Raw genomic sequence first — 27,948 nt, 5'->3', positions numbered from 1 at the left:
ACCAGGCTGCTCGTGTGGGCGGGGCGTTCCCTGATCCGCCTGTCAGTCTAGACGTTTCCACGGAGACGGAAAAAACAGCCCAGAGGCCAACAACTGCCGGAGTAAGGTGACCCGGGATCAGTTCCCGGCATCCATCGGCCCCGGGGCCCCCTGTGCGGAGAGGGGAGGCGGATGAGGACGGCGAGGCGGACGGGCGGCTGCCACAGGTACCCCGGCCTGGTGGAGGAGGGCGGTGTGGGCCTGCATGCTCTGTCTCTGGGTTCCGGAGACTTTATAAAAGGCAAATAGGCCGTTCACTAGTGTGCAAACGAAACTGGGCACTTAGCTGCGGGCAAAACCGCCGTCCCTGGATGCAGCAGCGCTCTCTGTTATGGTCGCAGGTCATCTGGGCACTTAGCTGCGGGCAAAACCGCCGTTCCTGGATGCAGAAGCGCTCTCTGTTATGGTCGCAGGTCATCTGGGCACTTAGCTGCGGGCAAAACCGCCGTCCCTGGATGCAGAAGCGCTCTCTGTTATGGTCGCAGGTCATCTGGGCACTTAGCTGCGGGCAAAACCGCCGTCCCTGGATGCAGAAGCGCTCTCTGTTATGGTCGCAGGTCATCTGGGCACTTAGCTGCGGGCAGAACCGCCGTCCCTGGATGCAGCAGCGCGCGCTGTTATGGTCGCAGGTCATCTGGGCACTTAGCTGCGGGCAGAACCGCCGTCCCTGGATGCAGCAGCGCGCGCTGTTATGGTCGCAGGTCATCTGGGCACTTAGCTGCGGGCAGAACCGGCGTCCCTGGATGCAGCAGCGCTCTCTGTTATGGTCGCAGGTCATCTGGGCACTTAGCTGCGGGCAAAACCGCCGTCCCTGGATGCAGCAGCGCTCTCTGTTATGGTCGCAGGTCATCTGGGCAGTTAGCTGCGGGCAAAACCGCCGTCCCTGGATGCAGCAGCGCTCTCTGTTATGGTTGCAGGTCATCTGGGCACTTAGCTGCAGGCAAAACCGCCGTCCCTGGATGCAGCAGCGCTCTCTGTTATGGTCGCAGGTCATCTGGGCACTTAGCTTCGGGCAAAACCGCCGTCCCTGGATGCAGCAGCGCTCTCTGTTATGGTTGTGTGTTCCGGAGACTTTAATAAAAGGCAAATAGGCCGTTCACTAGCCAGGGAAGTTGCGCTTTGCAAGGGAATTTTTCCCAGAGTTTCGTGAATGAGGTAAAGCTCTGCTGCTGTCTTGACATCATCCAATCGCATGCAAGCGAAAAATACTTTCATGTGGGCACTTAGCTGCGGGCAAAACCGCCGTCCCTGGATGCAGCAGTGCTCTCTGTTATGGCTGCAGGTCATCTGGGCACTTAGCTGCGGGCAGAACCGCCGTCCCTGGATGCAGCAGCGCTTGATATTATAGATGCAGGTCATCTGGGCACTTAGCTGCGGGCAGAACCGCCGTCCCTGGATGCAGCAGCGCTTGATATTATAGATGCAGGTCATCTGGGCACTTAGCTGCGGGCAGAACCGCCGTCCCTGGATGTAGCAGCGCTATCTGATATGGTTGCAGGTCAACTGGGCACTTAGCTGCGAGCAGAACCGCCGTCCCGGGATGCAGCAGCGCTTGCTGTTATAGTTGCAGGTCATCTGGGCACTTAGCTGCAGGCAGAACCGCCGTCCCTGGATGCAGCAGCGTTCGCTATTATAGTTGCAGGTCAACTGGGCAGTTAGCTGCAGGCAGAACCACAGTCCTTGGATGCTGCAGCGCTCTCTGTTATGGTTGCAGGTCAACTGGGCACTTAGCTGCGGGCAGAACCGCCATTCCTTGACACAAGCTGCACCCAGGGCCAGTTAGAGTCCCTAATGGCATGTAACCACTGAGAGAAAGCTCAAATTGTGGGGAAAAAATGACACAGATTTAATTGATGCCCAGCGTTGCACGACCGCGCAATTGTCAGTTAAACTAATGCAGAGCCGTATCGCAAAAAATGGGCTGGTCAGGAAGGGAGGGGGGATCCTCAGGGGGGGGGCGATGGGTTAAATAAAATGATGAATAGCTAAGGGCAGTTCATATGCAGCAGGACTGGGAATTGCATTCTGGGAAAAATTGTGCGCTTTTCACCAACGCACAAAAATGCTCCGACTTTTGCATACGCATGACGGTGTCTTCACTTCTAAATGGCGCCCCTCCACTCCTCTGGGAAGACGCGTGTTTTTTGCGCACACCAAATCACACGGTGCCGCTGCATTACCACACTAATACATACACTTCATGCGTGACAAAACACACGGTGCGTCAGTGGTGCGATCTCTCACAAGGGTCCAGGACTTCCTTTCAGCGTTTCTTGCTCGTAGGGCAGCCTTTTAAAATGATGGTGTGAACGGAGCCTTATTATTATTATTATTATACAGTATTTATATAGCGCCAAAGGGTATGCTCAGCGCTGTACAGTAGCAAGGGGGACAGAACATGAGACAAGACAGTAACAATACACTACACGAGGGGTTCGAGGGCCCTGCTCTTTCAAGCTCACAATCTAGGAGGGAGGGGAGGGTGGCACAGGAGGAGATGGCTGTGGGGGATGGAGTGGTGGGTGGAATGAAGGAGGTTGGTTGTGAGGTGAGGTCGGGTGTTAGGAGAGGTTGGGGTAGGCTTCCCTGAAGAGGAGGGTTTTCAGGGTGCGCCTGAAGGTGAGGAGGGTAGGTGACATTCTGATGGATTGGGGTAGGGAGTTCCAGAGGATGGGGGGAAGTCCTAGAGAAGTCCTGCAATCGGGCGTGGGAGGAGGAGACCAGAGAGCTAGAGAGCAGGAGGTCCTGTGAGGAGCGGAGGGCACGGGTAGGGTAGTATTTGGGTATCAGGTCGGTTATGTAGTTTGGGGCGGCGTTGTGAATGGCTTTGTAGGTCAGGGTTAGCAGTTTGAATTTGATGCGTTGGGCAATCGGGAGCCAGTGAAGGGATTGGCAGAGGGGGGTGGCGGATGTGGAGCGCTTGGTGAGGTGGATGAGTCTAGCCCAGGGGTGGGCAAACTTTTTGACTTGAGGGCCGCAATGGGTTCATATATTGGACCCAGGGGCCGGACCAAGAGTAGATGAATGATGTGTATGTGTCATCCATAGTAAGTATAGGAATATTCCCCCATAGTAAGCATAGTAATTAATCCCCCATATAGTAATTCATCCCCCATATAGTAATACATCCCCCATATAGTAATTAATCCCCCATAGTAAGCATAGTAATTCATCCCCCATATAGTAATTCATCCCCCATATAGTAATTCACCCCCATATAGTAGTTCATCCCCCATATAGTAATTCATCCCCCATAGTAATTCATCCCCCATATAGTAATTCATCCCCCATATAGTAATTCATCCCCCCTATAGTAATTCATCCCCCCTATAGTAATTCATCCCCCATAGTAATTCATCCCCCATATAGTAATTCATCCCCCATAGTAATTCATCCCCCATATAGTAATTCATCCCCCCTATAGTAATTCATCCCCCCTATAGTAATTCATCCCCCATAGTAATTCATCCCCCATATAGTAATTCATCCCCCATAGTAATTCATCCCCCATATAGTAATTCATCCCCCCTATAGTAATTCATCCCCCCTATAGTAATTCATCCCCCATATAGTAATTCATCCCCCATATTAATTCACCCCTCATATAGTATTTCATCCCCCATATAGTAATTCATCCCCCCTATAGTAATTTATCCCCCATATAGTAATTCATCCCCCATATAGTAATTCATCCCCCATATAGTAATTCATCCCCCCTATAGTAATTCATTCCCCATATTAAGTCCCCAAGTCCCCCATAGTTATTCATCCCCCATATAGTAATTCATCCCCCATATAGTAATTCATCCCCCATAGTAATTCATCCCCCATATAGTAATTCATTCCCCATATTAATTCATCCCCCATATTAAGCCCCCAAGTCCCCCCTGTGTCAATTCACTTACCTTTGCTCCACGCGTTCCTCTCGCCGTGTTCCCGCGCCGTTCCGGTGTAGCATGAAAATCTGTCTCCTATGAGGATCTGTCCCCCTCGACGTATCTGCGCATGTGCCAGTTTCAGGCATTAGCAGCCGATCGGCGATCTCCGGCACATGCGCAGATACGTCGAGGGGGACAGATCCTCATAGTAGACAGATTTTCATGCTACACCGGTCTTCAGGGCGGACTGTGAGAGGAGCCTAGCTCCCCTCACGTTCGTCACGCTGCCCCGCCTACACACATCCTGACGGCCATCCTGACAGTATCACGCTCCGCGGGCCGGATTAAAAGGTCCGCCGGGCCGTATACGGCCCGCGGGCCGTAGTTTGCCCATTGCTGGTCTAGCCGCTGAGTTCAGGATAGGCTGGAGTGGGGATAGCGTTTGTTTGGGTAGGCCAGTGAGAAGGGAGTTGCAGTAGTCCAGGCGTGAGATGATGAGGGAGTGTACGAGTTGTTTGGTGGTGTCTGGGGTGAGGAATGTGCGTATCTTGGAGATGTTAAGGAGGTGGAGCCTGCAAGATCTAGATAGCAGTTGGATGTGGGGTAGGAAGGAGAGGTCGGAGTCCAGGGTGACACCCAGGACTTTGGCGTGTGGGGTGGGAGAGATGGTGGCGTTGTTAGTGGTGATGGAGAGGATGGGGGGGGGGGGGGCACAGGGTGCGGGGAAGACCAGGAGCTCGGTTTTGGATAGGTTAAGGTTTGAGGAAATGGAGCGACATCCAGTCTGATATGTCGTTTAGGAGGTGGGCGATGCGGGCGGAGAGTGAGGGGGTGAGGTGAGGGGTGGACAGGTAAATTTGGGTGTCGTTGGCATAGAGGTGGTAATTGAAGCCATGGAAGTGTATTAGTTTGCCAAGGGAGGAGGTATAGATGGAGAAGAGGAGCGGCCCGAGGACAGAGCCTTGGGGGACCCCGACAGAGAGGGGGAGGGAGGGGGAGGTGGCAGTGTTGTAGGTGACGCTGAAGGAGCGTTGGGAAAGGTAGGAGGAGAACCAGGAGAGAGCAGCGTCCCTGATGCCAAGGGAGTGCAGTTTGGCAAGGAGGAGAGGGCGGTCAACAGTGTCGAAGGCCGCGGAGAGGTCGAGGAGCAGGAGGATGGAATAGTGGCCATTGGCTTTGGCGGTTAGCAGGTCGTTGGTGATTTTAAGTAGGGCAGTTTCAGTGGAGTGCAGGGGACAGAAGACAGACTGTAGGGGGTCAAGGAGGTTGTTAACAGTGAGGTGGGCGCTTAGGCGATTGTAGGCCAGGCGCTCAAGGAGCTTGGAAGTGAAAGGCAGCAGGGAGATGGGTCTAAGGTTGTTCAGGTTAGTGGGGTCAAGGAAAGGTTTTTTGAGTATGGGGGTGATGTGTGCGTGCTTTAGAGGGGAGGGGAAGGTGCCGGTGGAGAGGGAGAGATTGAAGATGTGGGTGAGGGAGCGAATGATGGAGGGGGGGGTGACTGGAGGAGCTGTGAGGGGATAGGGTCCAGGGGGCAGGTGGTGAGGCGGGCTTCAGTGAAGACCTTAGAGACCTCCTCAGGGGTAGTTGGGCTGAAGGAGCGGAGTGTTGGGGAGGTGATGATGTGCGGGGCATTAGGTATAATGGGGGGTAGTGCGGCTGTGAGGTCGGTGGAGGGGACGATTGAGGGGTTAAAGGAGGGCGGGAGGCTGGGTGGAGAGGTGGATTGTGAGTTGACAATGTCCTTACGGATTGCGTCAATCTTGTTTTGGAAGTGATTGGCAATCTCGTGGGCAGTGAGTGTGGTGCTGGGTGGAGGTGGGGGGGGAGAGAGCAGGGATTTGAAGGTGGAGAAGAGCCGGCGAGGACAGGTGGAGAGGGTGTTGATAAGGGTTATAAAATAGGCTTGCTTGGCGGCATGGAGGGAGGTGGTGTAGGCGAGGTAGGCGGCTTTATAGAGGGTGAACTCGCGAGGAGATCTGGTTTTGCGCCATAAGCGCTCCAGGGCGCGACTGCATCGTTTGAGGCATTTTGTGTGGTCGTTTTGCCAGGGTTGAAGCGGTCGGGTCTAATGCTACGTGTGGTTAGGGGTGCCAGGGAGTCAAGGGCAACTGACAGTGAGGCGTTGTATGCAGTAATGGCCAGGTCAGGGCATGCCAAGTAGACTTAGACCCAGAACTATGCAGGTACCATCAACTTGGAGGTCAATCATCCGCAGCTCAAGGAACCCCAAGCAATCTCTGAAGGAATATTGGGGTTCTATGGAACCCTGGCTGAGAATGGCTGGTCTACGCATACAGATTTCTATGTAACTACTTTATGACCAGAAGTTGGTGGACATCTGACCATCACACTACATGGACATTCGATTAACTTTAGGTTTTTTTCAGTGGAAGTATTATTAAATAATTTGTTTAACTAATATGTCTCTCATCTACCAGGAATCTACATTCCTCAGTACATTATTTAGTTCATATGTGTAATTCACTTCCATTCATTTTTGAAACTTCACTAGTGAAGGCTCCAGATCCCTAAGCACAGTTTCCATGGAATTCCTGCGGGAAAGAGCGTTCACTGGTTACCAAGTCATAAGGGACAGCAGCTCTTTTGAGGAGGGAGGATGTGGGAGCAGGGGAGTGGCTTGCCTTCCTAAGGCTTCAGGGATGTGTGTGTGTTGGAACACACAGCTCTTGACCAGAAATGCAGGAAGGGTGGCTCCATAGAACCCTGTAAAGCAAAGGGAGACACCCTGAAACCAATAAAATCCAGAGAATGAGATAACTGCAATACATCAAGTCTTACATTCACTGTAAGACTTCAACTGAGAAGTGGGAATTGTTAAAAAAAAAAATTGCTTGAAGGGTACTGGTAATGCTACAGCATATATGATATAGACATTTGTGTTCTTCCAACCTTGCGGCAACAGTTTGGAGAAGGTTCTTTTCTGTTCCAGCATGACTATGCCCTCAACCTCAGCCCTGCTCAATTTTTGCCTCAACCCTACACAACCTCAACCCTACAAAACACCCTTGGTCTTCCTTGCTCAACTTCTGCCTCAACCCTACACAACCTCAACCCTACAAAACAACCTTGGTCTTCCTTGCTCAACTTCTGCCTCAACCATACACAACCTCAAGCCTACAAAACACCCTTGGTCTTCCTCGCTCAACTTCTGCCTCAACCATACACAGCCTCAACCCTACAAAACACCCTTGGTCTTCCTTGCTCAACTTCTACCTCAACCATACACAGCCTCAACCCTACAAAACACCCTTGGTCTTCCTTGCTCAACTTCTGCCTCAACCCTACACAACCTCAACCCTACAAAACACCCTTGGTCTTCCTCGCTCAACTTCTACCTCAACCATACACAGCCTCAACCCTACAAAACACCCTTGGTCTTCCTCGCTCAACTTCTGCCTCAACCCTACACAACCTCAACCCTACAAAACACCCTTGGTCTTCCTTGCTCAACTTCTGCCTCAACCATACACAACCTCAAGCCTACAAAACACCCTTGGTCTTCCTCGCTCAACTTCTGCCTCAACCATACACAGCCTCAAGCCTACAAAACACCCTTGGTCTTCCTCGCTCAACTTCTGCCTCAACCATACACAGCCTCAACCCTACAAAACACCCTTGGTCTTCCTTGCTCAACTTCTGCCTCAACCCTACACAACCTCAACCCTACAAAACACCCTTGGTCTTCCTTGCTCAACTTCTGCCTCAACCCTACACAACCTCAACCCTACAAAACACCCTTGGAATTCCTATTAAGAACCAGATCCTATCTGTGGCCCCCAATTTGTAGATATAAAAGAGAAAGCTTTCTACAAGATTTCAAAATGCGTATGTGGGAATTTGTGCCTATTCGGTCAAAAGAACATTTGTGATGTCAGACGCTGATGTTGGATGAAAAGTCCTGGATGGCAACTGGTGTTCCAAATTTCTCCCAAAGGTGTTCAGTACTGGTGAGGTCAGGGCTCTAGTCAACCCATGTCTTTATGGAGCTGGCTTTGTACACAGGGGCACATCATGCTGAACAGAAAAGGTCCTTTCAAAAACTGTAACCACAGCGTTGGAAGTACACATTACTCTAAAATGTCTTTGTATGCTGCAGAATTACCAGAACCCTTCACTGGTTACTCCTGAGCTCAATCATTTGGAGGGGTTTCTGCATGCTTTTGGCCATATACAGTGAAGGAAATGCGTATTTGATCCCCTGCTGATTTTGAATGTTTGCCCACTCACAAAGAAATGATCAGTCTAAAAATCAAATGGTAGGTGCAGGGGCGGACTGACAACCCATGGGGCCCCCGGGCAATAGGGGATCATGGGGCCCCTGTGTCCTTGCCCAAACTCAAAAAAGCCTATGAAAAAGGTACCAGGGGCATCTCATGGGGCCCCCTACTGACCCCGGGCCCTTGGGCAGTGCCCGAGTTTCCAAATGGTCAGTCCGCCCCTGGGTAGGTGTATTGTAACACTGAGAGACAGAATAGCAACAAAAAATTCAGCAGAAATGCATGTCTAACAAATGATGATTGATTTGCATGTTCATGAGGGAAATAAATATTTGATCCCCTTCACAAAACATGACTTAGTACTTGGTTGCAAATCCCTTGTTGGCAATCACAGAGGTCAGACGTTTCCTGTAGTTGGCCACCAGGTTTGCACACATCTCAGGAGGGATTTTGACCCACTCCTTGTCAGGAATCAGGGTATGACCAGAGGTGTGTGGACTGACACAGGGAAACGCAGGCTTCAGATATGTTATAAACAATATAATTTATTAATACTAACAATACAAAACGCAGTGCAAAACGAAACCTAAACACAGTGCAAACAAACTAAACCAAACCAAACCACCTACAGATAACAATACATACAATGCAAGGGTCGTCAGGCAGGCCGGGTCAGTAGCAAACGGGCAAACGGAGTACCAGGAACAGGCGGGAGAGTGGTCGGGGACACAAGCTGGGTTCAGTAACTCACGGGCAGCGCGGTGCAGAGGGTCAGGCAGAGAATGGTCAGGGTCACAAGCCAGGGATCAAACAGGAGAAGTCAGCAGAGGTCAGGATCAGGCAGGGTCGGCAACAAGTCAGGCAGGAACAGGGAACAGGAATACAGGATACCAGATACAGGGGCCCATGGAAAAACACACACCAAGGCCCTGACTGTGAGTCTGGCCATTCCTTAAATACAACCCCCGTAATCAGCTTCAGGTGTTTGGCTGACTGCAGGGTTGAGTCTCTGATTGCTGAGAGCACCCGCTGGCCAGCCCCGGTACTGCAGCCCACAAGCCAGGTGAGTCCCACCATTATTGGCAAGTCCATTCCTGACACTCCTCTTGGCAGATCTTCTCCAAGTCATTAAGGTTTGGTGACTGACTTTTGGCAACTCGAACTTTCAGCTCCCTCCATAGATATGATGGGCAGGTATACAAAAATGTTTGGCTATGTAGTGTAGTCTAACTATTTACAATATGCTAACCATAACACATTTTTGTGCTGTAGATGTGGATACATGATACAAAATGGAGAAGTATGAGAAGATATTAAAAATTGGCAGAGGAGCAACAGCTGAAGTTTTTCTTATGAGGAATAAAGAAACCAAAAAAACATATGCTGTGAAGAAAATTAAAGTAGATGCATCTAAGCGTACCAGGACTAAAGAGTCTATATTTCGTGAAGCAGTTATCATGGGCAAACTTTTCCACCCAAATGTTGTTGTGTGCCAGGAATACTTCTGTGACCCGGAGGATGAATTTGTTTTTATCGTTCAAGATTACTGTGATGGAGGGACGTTAGATGATCACATCAAGCAAAGGAAGGGTGTCCTCTTCCCAGAAGACACCATCATGGACTGGTTTATTCAGTTGACGATGGCCATTCAGTATATCCATTCCTTGAAAATTCTTCACAGAGATATCAAAACTTCAAACGTCTTTCTTACCAAAAAGGGCACGATACGGCTTGGGGATTTTGGTATCTCCAAGATTATGTCTAACACTATGGATATGGCAAGCACATGTGTGGGAACGCCCTATTACCTCAGTCCAGAGATGTGCCAAGACGTTCCGTATAGTTCCAAATCAGATATTTGGGCTCTTGGATGTTTACTTTATGAAATGTGTGCCTTGAAACCAGCATTTGATGCAACAAACATATTAAGTCTGTTTTTCAAAATTGTGAAAGAGAATTATGCCCCCCTGGCAGACTCCTACTCCACTGATTTACATCTGTTGGTTAAAACCGTTTTGGACAAAAGCCCTGAAACTAGACCTAGTGCAAATAGCATTCTAAGCTTACCCTTTGTTCAAGAACATTTAAAACAATTCATACAGAAACATGAATTTTATTTATATAAGCAAACTTTGGAAAAGAAAGACAATGGAGACGTCGGTCCTTCAGAAAATCGGAGCAAAACATCCATAGCATATTATGATGTCTCCAAAGAGGACTATAGACCTAAGTCTGCTCCACCAAGCTCTCAAAGACTAATTGGTGGTTCTTGTGAATTGTGGGATTCTGAGGAATTATCAGGCACTGCGGATGGATCTGACTACTCTGAGGACTTTGACAAGGACAGTTTGGCTTCTGTTGAGGAAGATCTGGATGAGGAACCTTGTCAGAACGAGGAGATTCCAGAGGAGCTTGGTAAGACTCCAGTATGGTTCTGTATTTTAGATGTGATATAACCTAATGGATTTACTGTTAAAACTAGGATTTCATATAAGATGACTATTACAGGGTTTTGATAACTGTGTAGACCAGGATTTTGCAAACAAGGTTCCATGGAACCTTAGGGTTCCTCCAGAAGTTGCTAGGGGTTCCTTGAGCAATGAGAATTTTCCCAATAGGTTTCCAATGACACTATTGATCTTTTCACCTACAGTGGGGCAAAAAAGTATTTAGTCAGCCACCAATTGTGCAAGTTCTCCCACTTAAAAAGATGAGAGAGGCTTGTAATTGGCATCATAGGTAGACCTCAACTATGAGAGACAAAATGAGAAAAAAAATCCAGACAATCACATTGGCTGATTTGGAAAGAATTTATTTGCAAATTATGGTGGAAAATAAGTATTTGGTCAATATGAAAAGTTCATGTCAATACTTTGTTATATATCCTTTGTTGGCAATGACAGAGGTCAAACGTTTCCTGTAAGTCTTCACAAGGTTGGCACACACTGTTGCTGGTATGTTGGCCCATCCTCCATGCAGATCTCCTCTAGAGCAGTGATGTTTTGGGGCTGTCGCTGGGCAACACGGACTTTCAACTCCCTCCAAAGGTTTTCTATGGGGTTGAGATCTGGAGACTGGCTAGGCCACTCCAGGACCTTGAAATGCTTCTTACGAAGCCACTCCTTCGTTGCTCGGGCGGTATGTTTGGGATCATTGTCATGTTGCAAGACCCAGCCACGTTTCATCTTCAATGTCCTTGCTGATGGAAGGAGGTTTGCACTCAAAATCTCACGATACATGGCCCCATTCATTCTGTCCTGTACATGGATCAGTCGTCCTGGTCCCTTTGCCGAGAAACAGCCCCAAAGCATGATGTTGCCACCCCCATGCTTCACAGTAGGTATGGTGTTCTTTGGATGCAACTCAGCATTCTCTCTCCTCCAAACACGACAAGTTGTGTTTCTACCAAACAGTTCTATTTTGGTTTCATCTGACCACATGACATTCTCCCAATCCTCTTCTGGATCATCCAAATGCTCTCTAGCAAACTTCAGACGGGTCCGGACATGTACTGGCTTAAGCAGGGGGACACGTCTGGCACTGCAGGATCTGAGTCCCTGGCGGCGTAGTGTGTTACTGATGGTAGCCTTTGTTACGTTAGTCCCAGCTCTCTGCAGGTCATTCACTAGGTCCCCCCCGTGTGGTCCTGGGATTTTTGCTCACCGTTCTTGTGATCATTTTGACCCCACGGGGTGAGATCTTGCGTGGAGCCCCAGATGGAGGGAGATTATCAGTGGTCTTGTATGTCTTCCATTTTCTAATTATTGCTCCCACAGTTGATTTGTTCACACCAAGCTGCTTGCCTATTGCAGATTCAGTCTTCCCAGCCTGGTGCAGGTCTACAATTTTGTTTCTGGTGTCCTTTGACAGCTCTTTGGTCTTCACCATAGTGGAGTTTAGAGTGTGACTGTTTGAGGTTGTGGACAGGTGTCTATTATACTGATAACAAGTTCAAACAGGTGCCATTGATACAGGTAATGAGTGCAGGACAGAGGAGCCTCTTAAAGAAGAAGGTACAGGTCTGTGAGAGCCAGAAATCTTGCTTGTTTGTAGGTGACCAAATACTTATTTTCCACCATAATTTGCAAATAAATTCTTTCCAGATCAGCCAATGTGATTGTCTGGATTTGTTTTCTCATTTTGTCTCTCATAGTTGAGGTCTACCTATGATGCCAATTACAGGCCTCTCTCATCTTTGTAAGTGGGTGAACTTGTACCATTGGTGGGGACTAAATACTTTTTTACCCCACTGTATCTGTAAGGGGGTAATTCTTTCCAATGACCACAAGTGTAAGGAGCATTTTTCCCACTGACCATCACTCTAATGCAGTGGTTCTCAACCTTTCTAATGCCGCGACCCCTTAATACAGTTCCTCATGTTGTGGTGACCCCCAACCATAAAATTATTTTCGTTGCTACTTCATAACTGTAATTTTGCAGTGGGAGGAGTAGTGCCACGTCATTGGTGTCAGTGGGAGGAATAGTGTCCCATCACTGATGTCAATGGGAGGAATAGTGCCCCATCATTGGTATCAGTGGTAGGAATAGTGCCCCATCATTGGTGTCAGTGGTAGGAATAGTGCCCCATCATTGGTGTCAGTGGGAGGAATAGTGCCCCATCATAGGTGTCAGTGGGGGGAATAGTGCCCCATCATTGGTGTCAGTGGGAGGAATAGTGCCTCATCATTGGTGTCAGTGGGAGGAATAGTGCCCCATCATTGGTGTCAGTGGGAGGAATAGTGCCCCATCATAGGTGTCAGTGGGAGGAATAGTGCCCCATCATTGGTGTCAGTGGGAGGAATAGTGCCCCATCATAGGTGTCAGTGGGGGGAATAGTGCCCCATCATTGGTGTCAGTGGGGGGATTAGTGCCCCATCATTGGTGTCAATGGGAGGAATAGTGCCCCATCACTGGTGTCAGTGGGAGGAAAAGTGTCCCATCACTGGTGTCAGTGGGAGGAATAGTGCCCCAACACTGGTGTCAGTGGGAGAAATAGTGCCCCATCATTGGTATCAGTGGGAGGAATAGTGCCCCATCATTGGTGTCAGTGGGAGGAATAGTGCCCCATGATTGGTATCAGTGGGAGGAATAGTGCCCCCATCATTGGTGTCAGTGGGAGGAATAGTGCCCCATCATTGGTATCAGGGGGAGCAATAGTGCCCCATCATTGGTATCAGGGGGAGCAATAGTGTCCCAACGTTGGTGTCAGTGGGAGGAATAGTGCCCCATCGTTGGTATCAGTGGGAAGTATAGTGCCCCATCGTTGGTGTCAGTGGGAGGAATAGTGCCCCATCGTTGGTGTCAGTGGGAGGAATAGTGCCCCATCGTTGGTGTCAGTGGGAGGAATAGTGCCCCATCGTTGGTGTCAGTGGGAGGAATAGTGCCCCATCGTTGGTGTCAGTGGGAGGAATAGTGCCCCATCGTTGGTGTCAGTGGGAGGAATAGTGCCCCATCGTTGGTATCAGGGGAGCAATGGTGCCCCAACATTGGTGTCATTATTTTCGTTGCTACTTCATAACTGTAATTTTGCAGTGGGAGGAGTAGTGCCATGTCATTGGTGTCAGTGGGAGGAATAGTGTCCCATCACTGATGTCAATGGGAGGAATAGTGCCCCATCATTGGTATCAGTGGGAGGAATAGTGCCACGTCATTGGTGTCAGTGGGAGGAATAGTGTCCCATCACTGATGTCAATGGGAGGAATAGTGCCCCATCATTGGTATCAGTGGTAGGAATAGTGCCCCATCATTGGTGTCAGTGGTAGGAATAGTGCCCCATCATTGGTGTGAGTGGGAGGAATAGTGCCCCATCATTGGTGTCAGTGGGGGGAATAGTGCCCCATCATAGGTGTCAGTGGGGGGAATAGTGCCCCATCATTGGTGTCTGTGGGAGGAATAGTGCCCCATCATTGGTGTCAGTGGGAGGAATAGTGCCCCATCATTGGTGTCAGTGGGAGGAATAGTGCCCCATCATTGGTGTCAGTGGGAGGAATAGTGCCCCATCATAGGTGTCAGTGGGGGGAATAGTGCCCCATCATTGGTGTCAGTGGGGGGAATAGTGCCCCATCATTGGTGTCAGTGGGGGGAATAGTGCCCCATCATTGGTGTCAGTGGGAGGAATAGTGCCCCATCACTGGTGTCAGTGGGAGGAAAAGTGTCCCATCACTGGTGTCAGTGGGAGGAAAAGTGTCCCAACACTGGTGTCAGTGGGAGGAATAGTGCCCCATCATTGGTGTCAGTGGGAGGAATAGTGCCCCCATCATTGGTGTCAGTGGGAGGAATAGTGCCCCATCATTGGTATCAGGGGGAGCAATAGTGCCCCATCATTGGTATCAGGGGGAGGAATAGTGCCCCAACATTGGTGTCAGTGGGAGGAATAGTGCCCCATCGTTGGTGTCAGTGGGAAGTATAGTGCCCCATCATTGGTGTCAGTGGGAAGTATAGTGCCCCATCATTGGTGTCAGTGGGAGGAATAGTGCCCCATCATTGGTGTCAGTGGTAGGAATAGTGCCCCATCATTGGTGTCAGTGGTAGGAATAGTGCCCCATCATTGGTGTGAGTGGGAGGAATAGTGCCCCATCATAGGTGTCAGTGGGGGGAATAGTGCCCCATCATAGGTGTCAGTGGGGGGAATAGTGCCCCATCATTGGTGTCAGTGGGAGGAATAGTGCCCCATCATTGGTGTCAGTGGGAGGAATAGTGCCCCATCATTGGTGTCAGTGGGAGGAATAGTGCCCCATCATTGGTGTCAGTGGGAGGAATAGTGCCCCATCATAGGTGTCAGTGGGGGGAATAGTGCCCCATCATTGGTGTCAGTGGGGGGAATAGTGCCCCATCATTGGTGTCAGTGGGAGGAATAGTGCCCCATCACTGGTGTCAGTGGGAGGAAAAGTGTCCCATCACTGGTGTCAGTGGGAGGAAAAGTGTCCCAACACTGGTGTCAGTGGGAGGAATAGTGCCCCATCATTGGTGTCAGTGGGAGGAATAGTGCCCCATCATTGGTATCAGTGGGAGGAATAGTGCCCCCATCATTGGTGTCAGTGGGAGGAATAGTGCCCCATCATTGGTATCAGGGGGAGCAATAGTGCCCCATCATTGGTATCAGGGGGAGGAATAGTGCCCCAACATTGGTGTCAGTGGGAGGAATAGTGCCCCATCGTTGGTGTCAGTGGGAAGTATAGTGCCCCATCATTGGTGTCAGTGGGAAGTATAGTGCCCCATCATTGGTGTCAGTGGGAGGAATAGTGCCCCATCATTGGTGTCAGTGGGAGGAATAGTGCCCCATCGTTGGTGTCAGTGGGAGGAATAGTGCCCCATCGTTGGTATCAGTGGGAGGAATAGTGCCCCATCGTTGGTGTCAGTGGGGGGAGGAATAGTGCCCCATCGTTGGTGTCAGTGGGGGGAGGAATAGTGCCCCATCGTTGGTGTCAGTGGGGGGAATAGTGCCCCATCATTGGTGTCAGTGGGTGGAATAGTGCCCCATCATTGGTGTCAGTGGGGGGAATAGTGCCCCATCATTGGTGTCAGTGGGAGGAATAGTGCCCCATCACTGGTGTCAGTGGGAGGAATAGTGTCCCATCACTGATGTCAGTGGGAGGAAAAGTGTCCCATCACTGGTATCAGTGGGAGGAATAGTGCCCCATCATTGGTGTCAGTGGGAGGAATAGTGCCCCAACATTGGTGTCAGTGGGAGGAATAGTGCCCCATCGTTGGTATCAGTGGGAGGAATAGTGCCCCATCGTTGGTGTCAAACGGGGAGGAATAGTGCCCCATCGTTGGTGTCAGTGGGGGGAGGAATAGTGCCCCATCATTGGTATTAGTGACACCAATGATTGGGCACTATTCCTCCCACTGACACCAATGATACTTACCTTGCTGACCCCTGCTCCAGCCTGGGCTTGCTCGCTCCCTCCCTCTCCCATGGTACAGACACTTACCGGTCAGATGTCTTCCTTCTCCGGCCGCTCTCCTCCTCTTCACTCGCTCGATCTTCGCGGTGCCGCTCGGCTCCTCCTTTCCAAGCTCCACCTCCTTGCCGGTGATTGGCCGCCTGTGTGCCTCTCCTGAGCTACAGTTCCGGCGGCCAATCACCGAGAGGATTGATCCTGGGGGTGTGTCCGGATGACAGGGACTGCATGTCATCCCGCCCACACCTGGAGACGGACAGAGGAGCGGTGTCTCGGTTCCTAAGGCCATCGGAAATATGTGTTTTCCGATGGTCTTAGGCGACCCCTGGGAAAGTGTCGTTCGACCCCGAGGTTGAGAACCGCTGCTCTAATGTATCATGTGTTGTAGATATAGTCATTTTTCAGGAGTTCTCAGAGACTGGAAAGTTATTTCAAGGGTTCCTCTGTTTTGAAAAGGTAGAGAAATGCTGGTGTAGACCAACTAGGCTCATAGCTAGAGAGGCAAAATACATGTTTTAAGTAATCTATTTAAAGCTACAATATGAAAACATAAAAATGAGGGCACCTTGTAAAAGAAGAATTTAAAACTTATCTCCAGGCAAAGATGTCCAGCTTCCATTACTCCTTCCCACCCCATCTACCACATTCAGCACTTGTTAAAAAAAAAATTCTTTTTAATTTTTGTTGTTTTTGCTCAACTAATCCTTTTATCTGTGTCATACGGTTCAGAGTGTGCAGTCCAGTGGATTCTGGGTGGATCCCACTGCTAGAAAGCCAAAAAGATCACTTAGGATCACCCAAGCAATGATATGGACACCAGCAGAACAACCCTCCCAATCTGCAGGGAAGAAAACAGAAGACCCTGATGCACATATTATTATTTATTTTGCCCATATTTTGCCCATACCTCCACTAATTTTTGTGTCATTTTGTATGTAAAATTCAGTCTATGCCATTTATTACTTGGGTTTCACTCCAAATACCTTTTGGCTGGTGTTTACTTTGAGGTCCAGTAGGGTTCCTGTTGAGAAAAGCAGAAAAAGAAGCCATTCCAACTAGTGACATAAAATAGCATGATTTAAGGCACCATACAGATATAAAGGCTTTCAAAGTTTAAATATTTTTTGGTATTCGATAGAGTGGGGAAAAAATAAAAAAATAAAATTTGGTCAGGTTTTACTTTGTCTGGGACCCCACTGGAAAGAATTTCCCTCAGTTTTAGTTTCGGGTTAACACCCCTGCCAATTTATTTGTTTTATATATTGCTTTCCTCTCTCAGAGACGCAACAGAAATTTTGAGGAAATCTCCCAAAGCGAGAGGAATTTCCTTTGTAGGCCTCTTGCACACAGTACTGATGTTTGAGCATCTACTTTTTGTGAATTTATTTTCAGGTATTTATTTTGCACACATTTATGCTCCTTTTGAGTTTGTGCATTTGGAATCACTATATATTCTTAGGGAAAATTGATTAAAGCGATACTAAAGGCTTACATTTTTTTCTCTAAAAATATCAAACATGTCTATACTTACCTGCTGTGTGCAGTGATTTGGCACAGAGCAGCCTGGATCCTCCTCTTCTTGGGTCCCCCGCAGGCTCTCCTGGCCTCTCCCTTCTGTCGGGTGCCCCTACAGCAAGCAGGTTGCTATGAGGGCCCTCCATGTATCCATTCACACATGGAGCCACGGCTCGGCCCCACCCCCTCTCTCTTCTCATTATCTCACTGGCTGTGATTGACAGCAGTGGGAACCAATGACTTCTGCTGCTGTCTCAAGCAATGAGGAAAGGGAGTCCCGGGATAGCCAAGTATCAGGGACCACCGTGACGCATGAGTCTGCACATGCGTAGGTGTCCGACAAGACATGCAGGCAGGCACTAGGACCCAGGCGCGCCTGTCACCTATGACGGCACTGGGCAGGCACTAGGACCCAGGCGCGCCTGTCAGCGCCGCGCAGGCTACTTAAACCAGCTCTGCACAGACACAAGTTGCCTGATGGTCTTCTCCCTGTTCCTGTGTTCCTGCTCTTCCTGTATGCTGATTGCCTTGTTGCTGACCCTGCCTGGACCTGATACCGCTGTCTTCTCCTGCCCTGACCTTTGGCTCGCCCTGACCATCCTCTGCCTGCTCCTTTTGTCTGACCCGCTGTTACCGAACCCGTCTTGTGACCCGATTACTCTTTGTCTACCGATCTGTACCGTCTGCCTCGCTATTACCTACCCGGCTTGCCTGACCACGTCACACCTCTTCACATCTGGCTCCTACCCGCTACACGCCATTGGTGGTTGCCTTTACCACGGTTGGTGTCACTCAGGGGTTGTGACCTGGTCCTGGTCTGCTTCAAGTCCATCCCCACCATCAGGAGCTCTGGTGAACCAGCAGACCTGGGCTTAGACTCCGCACCCGGGGGGACTCCGGCCAGTGGGCCACTAGAGGTCGCCATCAGTGTTCGTGACACCAAGACTTCAGTACACATCGCTGGATCAAGAGGGGGCTTAGGTGAGTGTTTGAGGGGGTTGCTGCAAAGAGGTTTTCTGTGCATGAAGGTAAAAACCCATGAGCTTTTACAACCACTTAAATATTTATGCTCATATGCGTTTATTTGCACGCATTGCCGTAAATTACTGACCAAAAATGCAGATTTTGCAATTTTTTTTTAGCTGAGGAATACGCAACGCTTATCTATGCACCTCTGTGCGAAGGCACATTGTAAATAATGGGCTTCATTTTACCTCAGTAAAAAAAAAACCCCTGTACTGAGCTTTTTCAAGCTGCAGTGTGCAAGAGGCCTTAAGACAGTTGTCCTAGAACATGTTTCCATTAGATGATTTCCCCCCAGGGGCGGACTGACCATTGGGGAACTCGGGCACTGCCCGAGGGCCCAGGGTCAGTAGGGGGCCCCATGAGATGTCCCTGGTACCTTTCATAGGCTTTCTTGGGTGTGGTTTGAGTGTAGTCGAGGACACAGGGGCCCCATGATCCCCTATTGCTCGGGGGCCCCATGAGTTGTCAGTCCGCCCGTTTCCCGCTCATTTTCTTTCTCTGTGATAATGAACACCAGTACAGAAAGAGGGGTAAATCGCCTCAATGGGGACAAAGACCATGCTAAAGTCTTGATAGAAGGTCTACCCTTCCCCATTCCATCCTAAAATAAACAAAGATTCTGGCTAGACACTTTTTTTAACTCTTTTTTCTTCATTTGTTGATCAGTTATATTGACTTCATATATTTACTTTATATTTTAAGGTATTGGTGATGATGAAGGGCCTGATGATTATCCTGATGATTTTGAAGAGGCTGAAGGAAACACCCTGGAAATGATGGTGAACCACGCCAGGTCAGCAATGGATGTGTCTGCTGATAATGACAGCTTCCATGATGATCAAGAAGATGAGGGCATCCATACTTTGTCAGAAACACTAAAGACGCTTTGCCAGCAGTGTATAGGTATGTGGTTAGGGATTACTAGGTATAGCTATGTGCCTTCAAAGCTACATCTGAATAGTGTGCCAACAAACCCAACCTACCCTCGATTCATAACATTTAAAGTTCCTCTATAGGCTGAAATAAAATATGCATTTTCAGGAAATTGCCTGTCTTCCCTGACATATTCAGTACAACCTATCAAAGATAAGTCTCTCCAAGCCTTCTTTCTCTGAAACAGCTTTTCCTGAGCTGGCTTCTTCTCTTGGAACTGCATCATGTTGTATGCCTACCTCTCCTTGGATTGCCCAGTCTGAGCCAATGAGACTACCTGGGTCTTTGATGTCACTGCTCCTCCCCGTATTAGACCAGCGAACTATCACATAGAGGTCTCATGGCCACCCATATCCATTAGAGCAAGAGTGGTAAACTTACTTGACATAGGGGGCCTCGAGTGCAATTTCTGACATTAAAGGGCTGCACATAATAGTCAGACAATGTAACGTTAGAGAAAGCTGTCAGAGACACGCAAAGGGGATGGTCAGAGACTGTGTACAGTTTGTTGGAGAATGAAGACATGTTATAGGAGATGTTGAAAATTGGGGACATGCTGTAGGAGTTGAGAAATGAAGACATACTAAGTAGCTGGAGACTGAGGACATGCTTTAGGAGTTGTTGGAGACTGGGGACATGCTATAGGAGTTGATAGAGACTGGGGACATATTAAAGGAGATGGAGACTGGCGACACGTTATAGGAGTTGTTGGAGACTGGCGACATGTTATAGGAGTTGTTGGAGACTGGGAACATGCTTTAGCAGTTGTTGGAGACTGGGGACATACTTTAGCAGTTGTTGGAGACTGGGGACATGCTATAGCAGTTGTTGGAGGCTGAGGACATGCTGTAGGTTTTGTATGAGACTGGGGACATGCTGTAGGAGTTGTTGGAGACTGGGGACATGCTGTATGAGTTGTTTTAGACTGGGGACATGCTCTTGGAGTTTTTGGAGTCTGGGGACATGCTGTAGTAGTTGTTGGAGGCTGGAAACATGCTATAGGAGTTGTTGGAGACTGGAAACATGCTATAGGAGTTGGAGGCTGGGGACATGGTATAGGGGTTGTTGGAGACTGGGGACGTTCTATAGGAGTTGGAGATTGGGGACATGCTATAGGGGTTGTTGGAGACTGGGGACATTCTATAGGAGTTGTTGGAGACTGGGGACATGCTATAGGGGTTGTTGGAGACTGGAAACATGCTATAGGAGTTGCAGACTGGGGACATGCTATAGGGGTTGTTGGAGACTGGAAACATGCAATAGGAGTTGGAGACTGGGGACACGGTATAGGAGTTGTTGGAGACTGGGGACACGGTATAGGAGTTGTTGGAGACTGGGGACATGGTATAGGAGTTGTTGGAGACTGGGAACACGGTATAGGAGTTGTTGGAGACTGGGGACACGGTATAGGAGTTGTTGGAGACTGGGGACACGGTATAGGAGTTGTTGGAGACTGGGAACACGGTATAGGAGTTGTTGGAGACTGGGGACACGGTATAGGAGTTGTTGGAGACTGGGGACATGGTATAGGAGTTGTTGGAGACTGAAAACATGCTATAGGAGTTGTTGGAGACTGGGGACATACTATAGGTCCCTATGAGGAAGTCATGGTACGGAGTGATGAAATGCGTTAGGCTGGTACCTAGGTGACATCAGCACGCCCGGAGTGCTCAGAATCGCCATCTTTTCATATATCCCCCGGGATGTCCAGAGTTAAAGTTAAAGCTGCTAATGGAATGATTGAATCTAGTGCATTAGATCCGAGAGTGCAATTTGTGAGTATCATTACACTTTATGGTGTGGTTTTAATAAAACTGAATAGTTACATCTTACACTATGGTATTTCCTATTCCTTTTTCATCCCATTGAGTGGAGAAGATCTGACATAAGGAGATGAATTGAGGATGCAGTGAGGATCTGCGATAATTTCTATTGCCCAATTATCTATATTTCTGACTTTCACCGAGAGGTGGGTCAAAGTGTGGAGGTAAGAGGCAATGGATACAGGTGGTGGTGCACTGCGGTGGAGTAATATTCACGTGCGTGTGGAGCAAGACACAGGTTCACCATTGGAAGGTTGTATCACAACCAGGGGCGGACTGACAACTCATGGAGCCCCTGTGTCCTTGCCCAAACTCCAAAAAGCCTATGAAAAAGGTACCAGGGGCATCTCATGGGGTCCCCTACTGACCCCGGGCCCTCGGGCAGTGCACAAGTTTCCAAATGGTCAGTCCACCCCTGATCACAGAATTTAGAAGATATGGATGTGGACTGTTTCTAACACAGAGACTAATCACAGGGAAGTGTATTGTATATGGCAATATGATGTCATAGATGGGAGACACATTGGGGTTGACTTACTAAAGGCAAATATACTGTGCACTGACAGTGCAGTTGCTCTAGATCTGAAGGGAACATGCAAGGATAATAAAAAAAACAGCATTTTTGCTTGCTGATGATTGGATGAAAGAAATCAGCAGAGCTTCGCCTCATTTCAGAGCTTCCCCTCGGATCTAGAACAACTGTACTTGTGGTGCACAGTATATTTACCTTTAGTAAAGCAACCCCATTATGTGAAATTGCTAGAGATCAGGGATTTTTTTTTTTCCTATGATAAGAGATCGTAGTAAAAAAACAAGATATAAAAACATAAAAGGGATAGACACAATATAAAACATACACAAGTGCAATGGAAATACTTTTTTTTTTTCTTATGATAAGAGATCGTAGTAAAAAAACAAGATATAAAAACATAAAAGGGATAGACACAATATAAAACATACACAAGTGCAATGGAAATACCAAACAATATAACTACTAGAGCAGGGCTTGAAAAAGCTGCTCGCCCGCTCGCCAAATGCGAGGAGAAATTCCTCTGTGGCGAGCACAGATGAAGCATGGAGCGATTGCACCTGCGCTCCAAGCCTCATTGTGAAGCCGAGTTCCGGTTTACAACTTCCGGTTTCCGGCTTCTGCGGCACCGCAGCCGAGGGGACAGGTGCAGGAGAGGTCCGCTCTCCTCCGCTGAGAGGAGACACCCTCTCCACCGCGGCGAGGGACTCGGAAGGACTAGGAATAAGTACTGTATACAACATGTCATATCACTATAATGGAGTACAGGGGAGCTGGGATATACATTACTCTGTACAGTTTTATATTTTGGACTCTTAATTCTAAAGAAAAATTTTATTTCATAAGCTTTAAAGGGTGGGGCGGGGTGGAGTGGGGTTGGGGGTGGACGTGGGCAAGGTTGGGTGGGGCAACTGGTGGAGAGTAAGTTTTGTGACCGGCTAGTAGGTCTGGACCAGGGGCGGACTGACCATTTGGAAACTCTGGCACTGCCCGAGGGCCAGGGGTCAGTAGGGGGCCCCATGAGATGCCCCTGGTACCTTTTTCATAGGCTTTTTTGAGTTTGGGCAAGGACACGGGGGCCCCATGATCCCCTATTGCCCGGGGGCCCCATGAATTTTCAGTCCGCCCCTGGTCTGGACTCAAAATTTTAACCCCTGTACTAGAGGTCAGTCTACATAATAATTTTCCTTCACTAGCTAGAGTAGTCTCCATGACACAGGCAACTATCTGCTGGAGCTTCAAAGGTTCATGGGTGATAGAGGAACAAAGCGAGGGCTCTGACAGAGCTGGAAGGTGGCAAAGAGCATAGATGGGGTGAACATACTTTGCTACGGAAATCTATCTGTTAGCACTATCACTAGTATGTACTAAATGAGTAAAGTGAAAGTGTTTTTTGAAGGTTCAGTAGATGTTTTGGAAACTAAGAACCTCCCACGGAATCCCATTAAGCTGCATGTAAAACCCTGCAAATTTATTGTTATAACATGATCTTATTATCTCTGCTCTCCCTAGATGACGTTGGTCCAACCTTGTACAATGAGCTCTCCAGCCAGTTCTTAAAAGGCCTGACACCAGAAGACCTTCAGCCTCAGTTTGAACACAAGATGGGTCCAGACAGACTTGAGACATGCTACCTTGTCTTCAACATGGATCAGGATACTTCCAGACCCACACCAGAGTGATTCCCTGTTGGACATTTTCCATAGGCGGAATGTTGAAAAGCTCCATACCAAGTGCCGATTATTATCATACTTTAGGTTATTGGTTCTATTTGTAAAATGTGAAGGAACGGTTCTCTTGAATTTATTTGCGAATATGTATTTGTACCACATTGATGAACTCTACTGTTACAGAATGTGCGCTTTCCAACCAGTTGGTACATAGCATAAAGTTAAATACAAAAAAGTTCAGTTTGTAGATCTGTTCATTTCTACTCGTCTTTATTATGGGAACGCATTAAAGCTATGCTTCTCCATTCAGGTAAACAGACTTTATGTTACCTCCAGGCAACCCCCCATATAAAATTTACCCTTCCAACCCCTTCTTGCTAATTCCCCATCTCCAGAAGACAGCTAAATAAGCTTTTTAATTATCTGAATTTGTGGTTCATGTTTTCCATCTTCAGTAGAGGAAAGGAGGAGGGTCTTTCTTTGGGTGTCAATATTGCTGTCAGGAGATGTGGACACTTGCCATTGGTTGTCTATTGGTGATATTGTCCTGAAGAGTCCAAACACCCCTTTTAATTACCCAAATTTGTGATCATATAGCACGCCAAGTCCTATGTTTTTTTCTTTTTCTTCAGCAACAGAGGTGGGAAAGATCTTTCTTTGGGTTCCAAGATTGCTGTCCGGAGATGTGGACACTTCCCATTGGTAATCCATTGAGGGTGTCTTCAGATTGTCCTAAAGAGTCTGAACACCATATTTAATTTCCTATATTTGTGGTCAAATGGCAATCCAAGTCCTGTGTTTGTTTGTTTTTTTTTCAGCAACTGTGAGGAGGAGGGTCTATAATTGGGTGTCAATATTGCTGTCTGGAGATGTGGGAACTTCCAATTGGTTGTCCATTGGTGATGTAATATTGTCCATACAGAATCTTAATACCTCTTCTAGTTACTTAAATTTGTGGTCACGTGGTATTCCAAGTCCATTGGTTGTCCATTGGCTGTGTCTTCAAATTGTCCTAAAGAGTTAAAATACCCCTTTTAGGGCTTTTTCTTGACTAAATTTCTAACTCTTAACAAACGTTCCTGTAGCATTTAGTATGGGCGTTAGACAGACATTAATGAGCTTTAGTATGGGTGTTAGACTGGCAATTTACAATCGTTAAAAACGCTCCGCAAACGCCCTATGCAGGTGTTAGACTGGCGTTTTACAAGCGTTAAAAATGCTCCCCAAACGCTCCAATGTGTAGTTTTATAAGTGTTTTACAAGCGTTAAAACCACACCATAAAGTGTAATGTTATTAACGAGTTGCAACCGCACTGTAAACGCTCCACAAACGTTTCCAGCGCATTTGCAGAACGTCACCATAGTCTTGAATGGGAGGCATTCAGAGGCTTCAGACCCCTCCAGGCTCAACATGAGGTTTCAATTTTGAGGTGATGCAACGCTAATGCTAACGCTTCATGTTTTGATAATGTGTACAGCACTGTGTGCTGTTCATAGTATCATTTGCATAGGCAATGCCAGTGTGAACTAGGCCTTAATTACCTAAATTTGTGATCACATGGCAAACCAAGTCCTATGTTTTCTTTCTTCAGCAACAGAGATAGGGAGGGTCTTTCTTCGTGTTCCAATATTGCTGTCCGGAAATGTGGACACTTCCCATTGGTAATCGATTGAGGGTGTCATCAGATTGGCCTGCAGAGTCAAAATACCCCTTCTGATTACCTAAATTTGTAGTCACATGGCACTCCAATTACCATGTTTTCCTTCTTCGGCAAAGGAGAGGGGGTAGGGGTCTTTGGTTGCCAATATTGCTTTCTGGTCGAAGTGGACATTTCCCATTGGTTGACCATTGGTGGTGTCTTCATTTGTCCTAAAGACTCTACATACCCCTTCTAATTACCTAAATTTGTGGTCAAATAGCATTCCAAGTCCCATGTTTTTTTTTCTTCAGCAATGGAGAGAAGGGGGGTCTTCCTTTGGGTTCCAAAATTGCTGTCCAGAAATTTGGACACTTCCCATTGGTAATTGATTGAGGGTGTCATCAGATTGGCCTGAAGAGTCAAAATACCCCTTCTGATTACCTAAATTTGTGGTCAAATGGCACTCCAATTGCCATGTTTTCCTTCTTCGGCAAAGGAGAGGGGGTAGGGGTCTTTGGTTGCCAATATTGCTTTCTGGTCGAAGTGGACATTTCCCATTGGTTGTCCATTGGTGGTGTCTTCATTTTGTCCTAAAGAGTCTACATACCCCTTCTAATTACCTAAATTTGTGGTCAAATAGCATTCCAAGTCTCATGTTTTTTTTCTTTAGCAATGGAGAGAGGGAGGGTCTTCCCTTGGGTTCCAAAATTGCTGTCCAGAAATTTGGACACTTCTTATTGGTAATTGATTGAGGGTGTCATCAGATTGGCCTGAACAGTCAAAATACCCCTTCTGATTACCTAAATTTGTGGTCACATGGCACTCCAATTGCCATGTTTTCCTTCTTCGGCAAAGGAGAGGGGGTAGGGGTCTTTGGTTGCCAATATTGCTTTCTGGTCGAAGTGGACATTTCCCATTGGTTGTCCATTGGTGGTGTCTTCATTTTGTCCTAAAGAGTCTACATACCTCTTCTAATTACCTAAATTTGTGGTCAAATAGCATTCCAAGTCTCGTGTTTTTTTTCTTCAGCAATGGAGAGAGGGAGGGTCTTCCCTTGGGTTCCAAAATTGCTGTCCAGAAATTTGGACACTTCTTATTGGTAATTGAGGGTGTCATCAGATTGGCCTGAACAGTCAAAATACCCCTTCTGATTACCTAAATTTGTGGTCACATGGCACTCCAATTGCCATGTTTTCCTTCTTCGGCAAAGGAGAGGGGGTAGGGGTCTTTGGTTGCCAATATTGCTTTCTGGTCGAAGTGGACATTTCCCATTGGTTGTCCATTGGTGGTGTCTTCATTTTGTCCTAAAGAGTCTACATACCTCTTCTAATTACCTAAATTTGTGGTCAAATAGCATTCCAAGTCCCATGTTTTTTTTCTTCAGCAATAGACAGAGGGAGGGTCTTCCTTTGGGTTCCAAAATTGCTGTCCAGAAATTTGGACACTTCACATTGGTCATTTTTTGAGGGTGTCTTCAAATTATCCTAGAGTGTAAATACTCCTTTTAATTAACCTAAGTATGTGGTCACATGGCACTCCAAGTCCGTTTTTTTTCTTCAGCAACATAAAGGAGTGAGTTGTTCGTAGGATGTCAATATTGCTGTCTTGAAATGTGGAAACTTCCTATTGGTTGTCCATTGGTGGTGTCCTCATATTGTTCTGAAGCAACTATACTGGCTGGTGGTTCGCCTGGATTGCAGCAGTGGATCTCTAGTCTTCTCCCCTGGAAGAGGTGCTGTGGAGGGTCATGTAAACATCCATTAATCCTGGGTAAAAATGGAAGACCAAGGTAAGACAGTCACCCATTGCCCTGGGGGCGTTAAAAGACCTCACGTTTATAACAGGGCACAATTAAGAAAACAATACAGTACATCTCTGTAGTACATACAGACCTCCCCATTTTTTCAGAAAAGTGGGTGGATCCATGCAAATCATTGTTTTACTCCTCTTTGACCAGATGCACACCCAAAACCGATGGTGTACCGTGCAAATATAAAGCCATTTATTCTAAATTGCATACAGCTGTTTCAGGCTTTGTGGCCATTATCAATGCAGTACATGGAACCCATTTATAAAAAGTGGGATTATAGTGTGGAAACCCTAGAGTTATCCTAATATAGGAGTTGTAGTTGTATTTGGGCCAAGTTTCTGGATTCTGGGCTAGCAGCTCCTCCACACTAAAGGATTTTCACAGTTTCCTTGGTTTGTAACTAAATGAATATGAGATTGAAAGACCACACCAGGGTTGAATGTTCGAATATACAGTATATTTATTCAAAAACAGTGAAAAGATTTCATCACAGAGCCAACATGTTTCCGGGGTCTGAGAACAACCCCTTCATCAGGGCTTTGAAATGGGAAGAGAGTGTGCAGGATTGAGTCAGAAATACAAAATACTCCGCGCCTGAACCAGACAGTTGTGATAGTACAGTCAGCAACTGGTCTCAGTAGCCAGTCTGAGTACCCCAAACCTGAGGGTAGTGAAGGGAGCATTTTCTGACCCTGAAACGCATTGTGTATATATATATATATATATATATATATATATATATATATACACAGTGGGGATCGAAAGTTTGGGCACCCCAGCTGAAAATTTGTATTAATGTGCATAAAGAAGCCAAGGAAAGATGGAAAAATCTCCAAAAGGCATCAAATTACAGATTAGACATTCTTATAATATGTCAACAAAAGTTAGATTTTATTTCCATCATTTACACTTTCAAAATAACAGAAAACAAAAAAATGGCGTT

General features: G+C 47.5%; 1 protein-coding gene across 1 annotated transcript; it reads left to right on the top strand.

The window, feature by feature from the left end:
• On the top strand, positions 1-23,870 carry LOC149444285 (uncharacterized). The gene is made up of 4 exons (XM_089654716.1): positions 1-206; positions 9,428-10,570; positions 19,303-19,503; positions 23,398-23,870. Exons 2-4 carry the CDS (start codon positions 9,448-9,450, stop codon positions 23,565-23,567), a joined length of 1,494 nt encoding a protein of 497 aa, XP_089510842.1. The 5' UTR covers positions 1-206; positions 9,428-9,447; the 3' UTR covers positions 23,568-23,870.
• Positions 23,871-27,948: the final 4,078 nt, after the last annotated feature.

This window comes from Staurois parvus, unplaced genomic scaffold (genome assembly GCF_062004578.1).
Source record: "Staurois parvus isolate SC_StPar_1 unplaced genomic scaffold, SC_StPar_1.0 ptg000793l, whole genome shotgun sequence".
NCBI classification, from domain to species: Eukaryota; Metazoa; Chordata; class Amphibia; order Anura; family Ranidae; genus Staurois; species Staurois parvus.
This window is presented reverse-complemented; position numbering and strand designations above follow the sequence as displayed.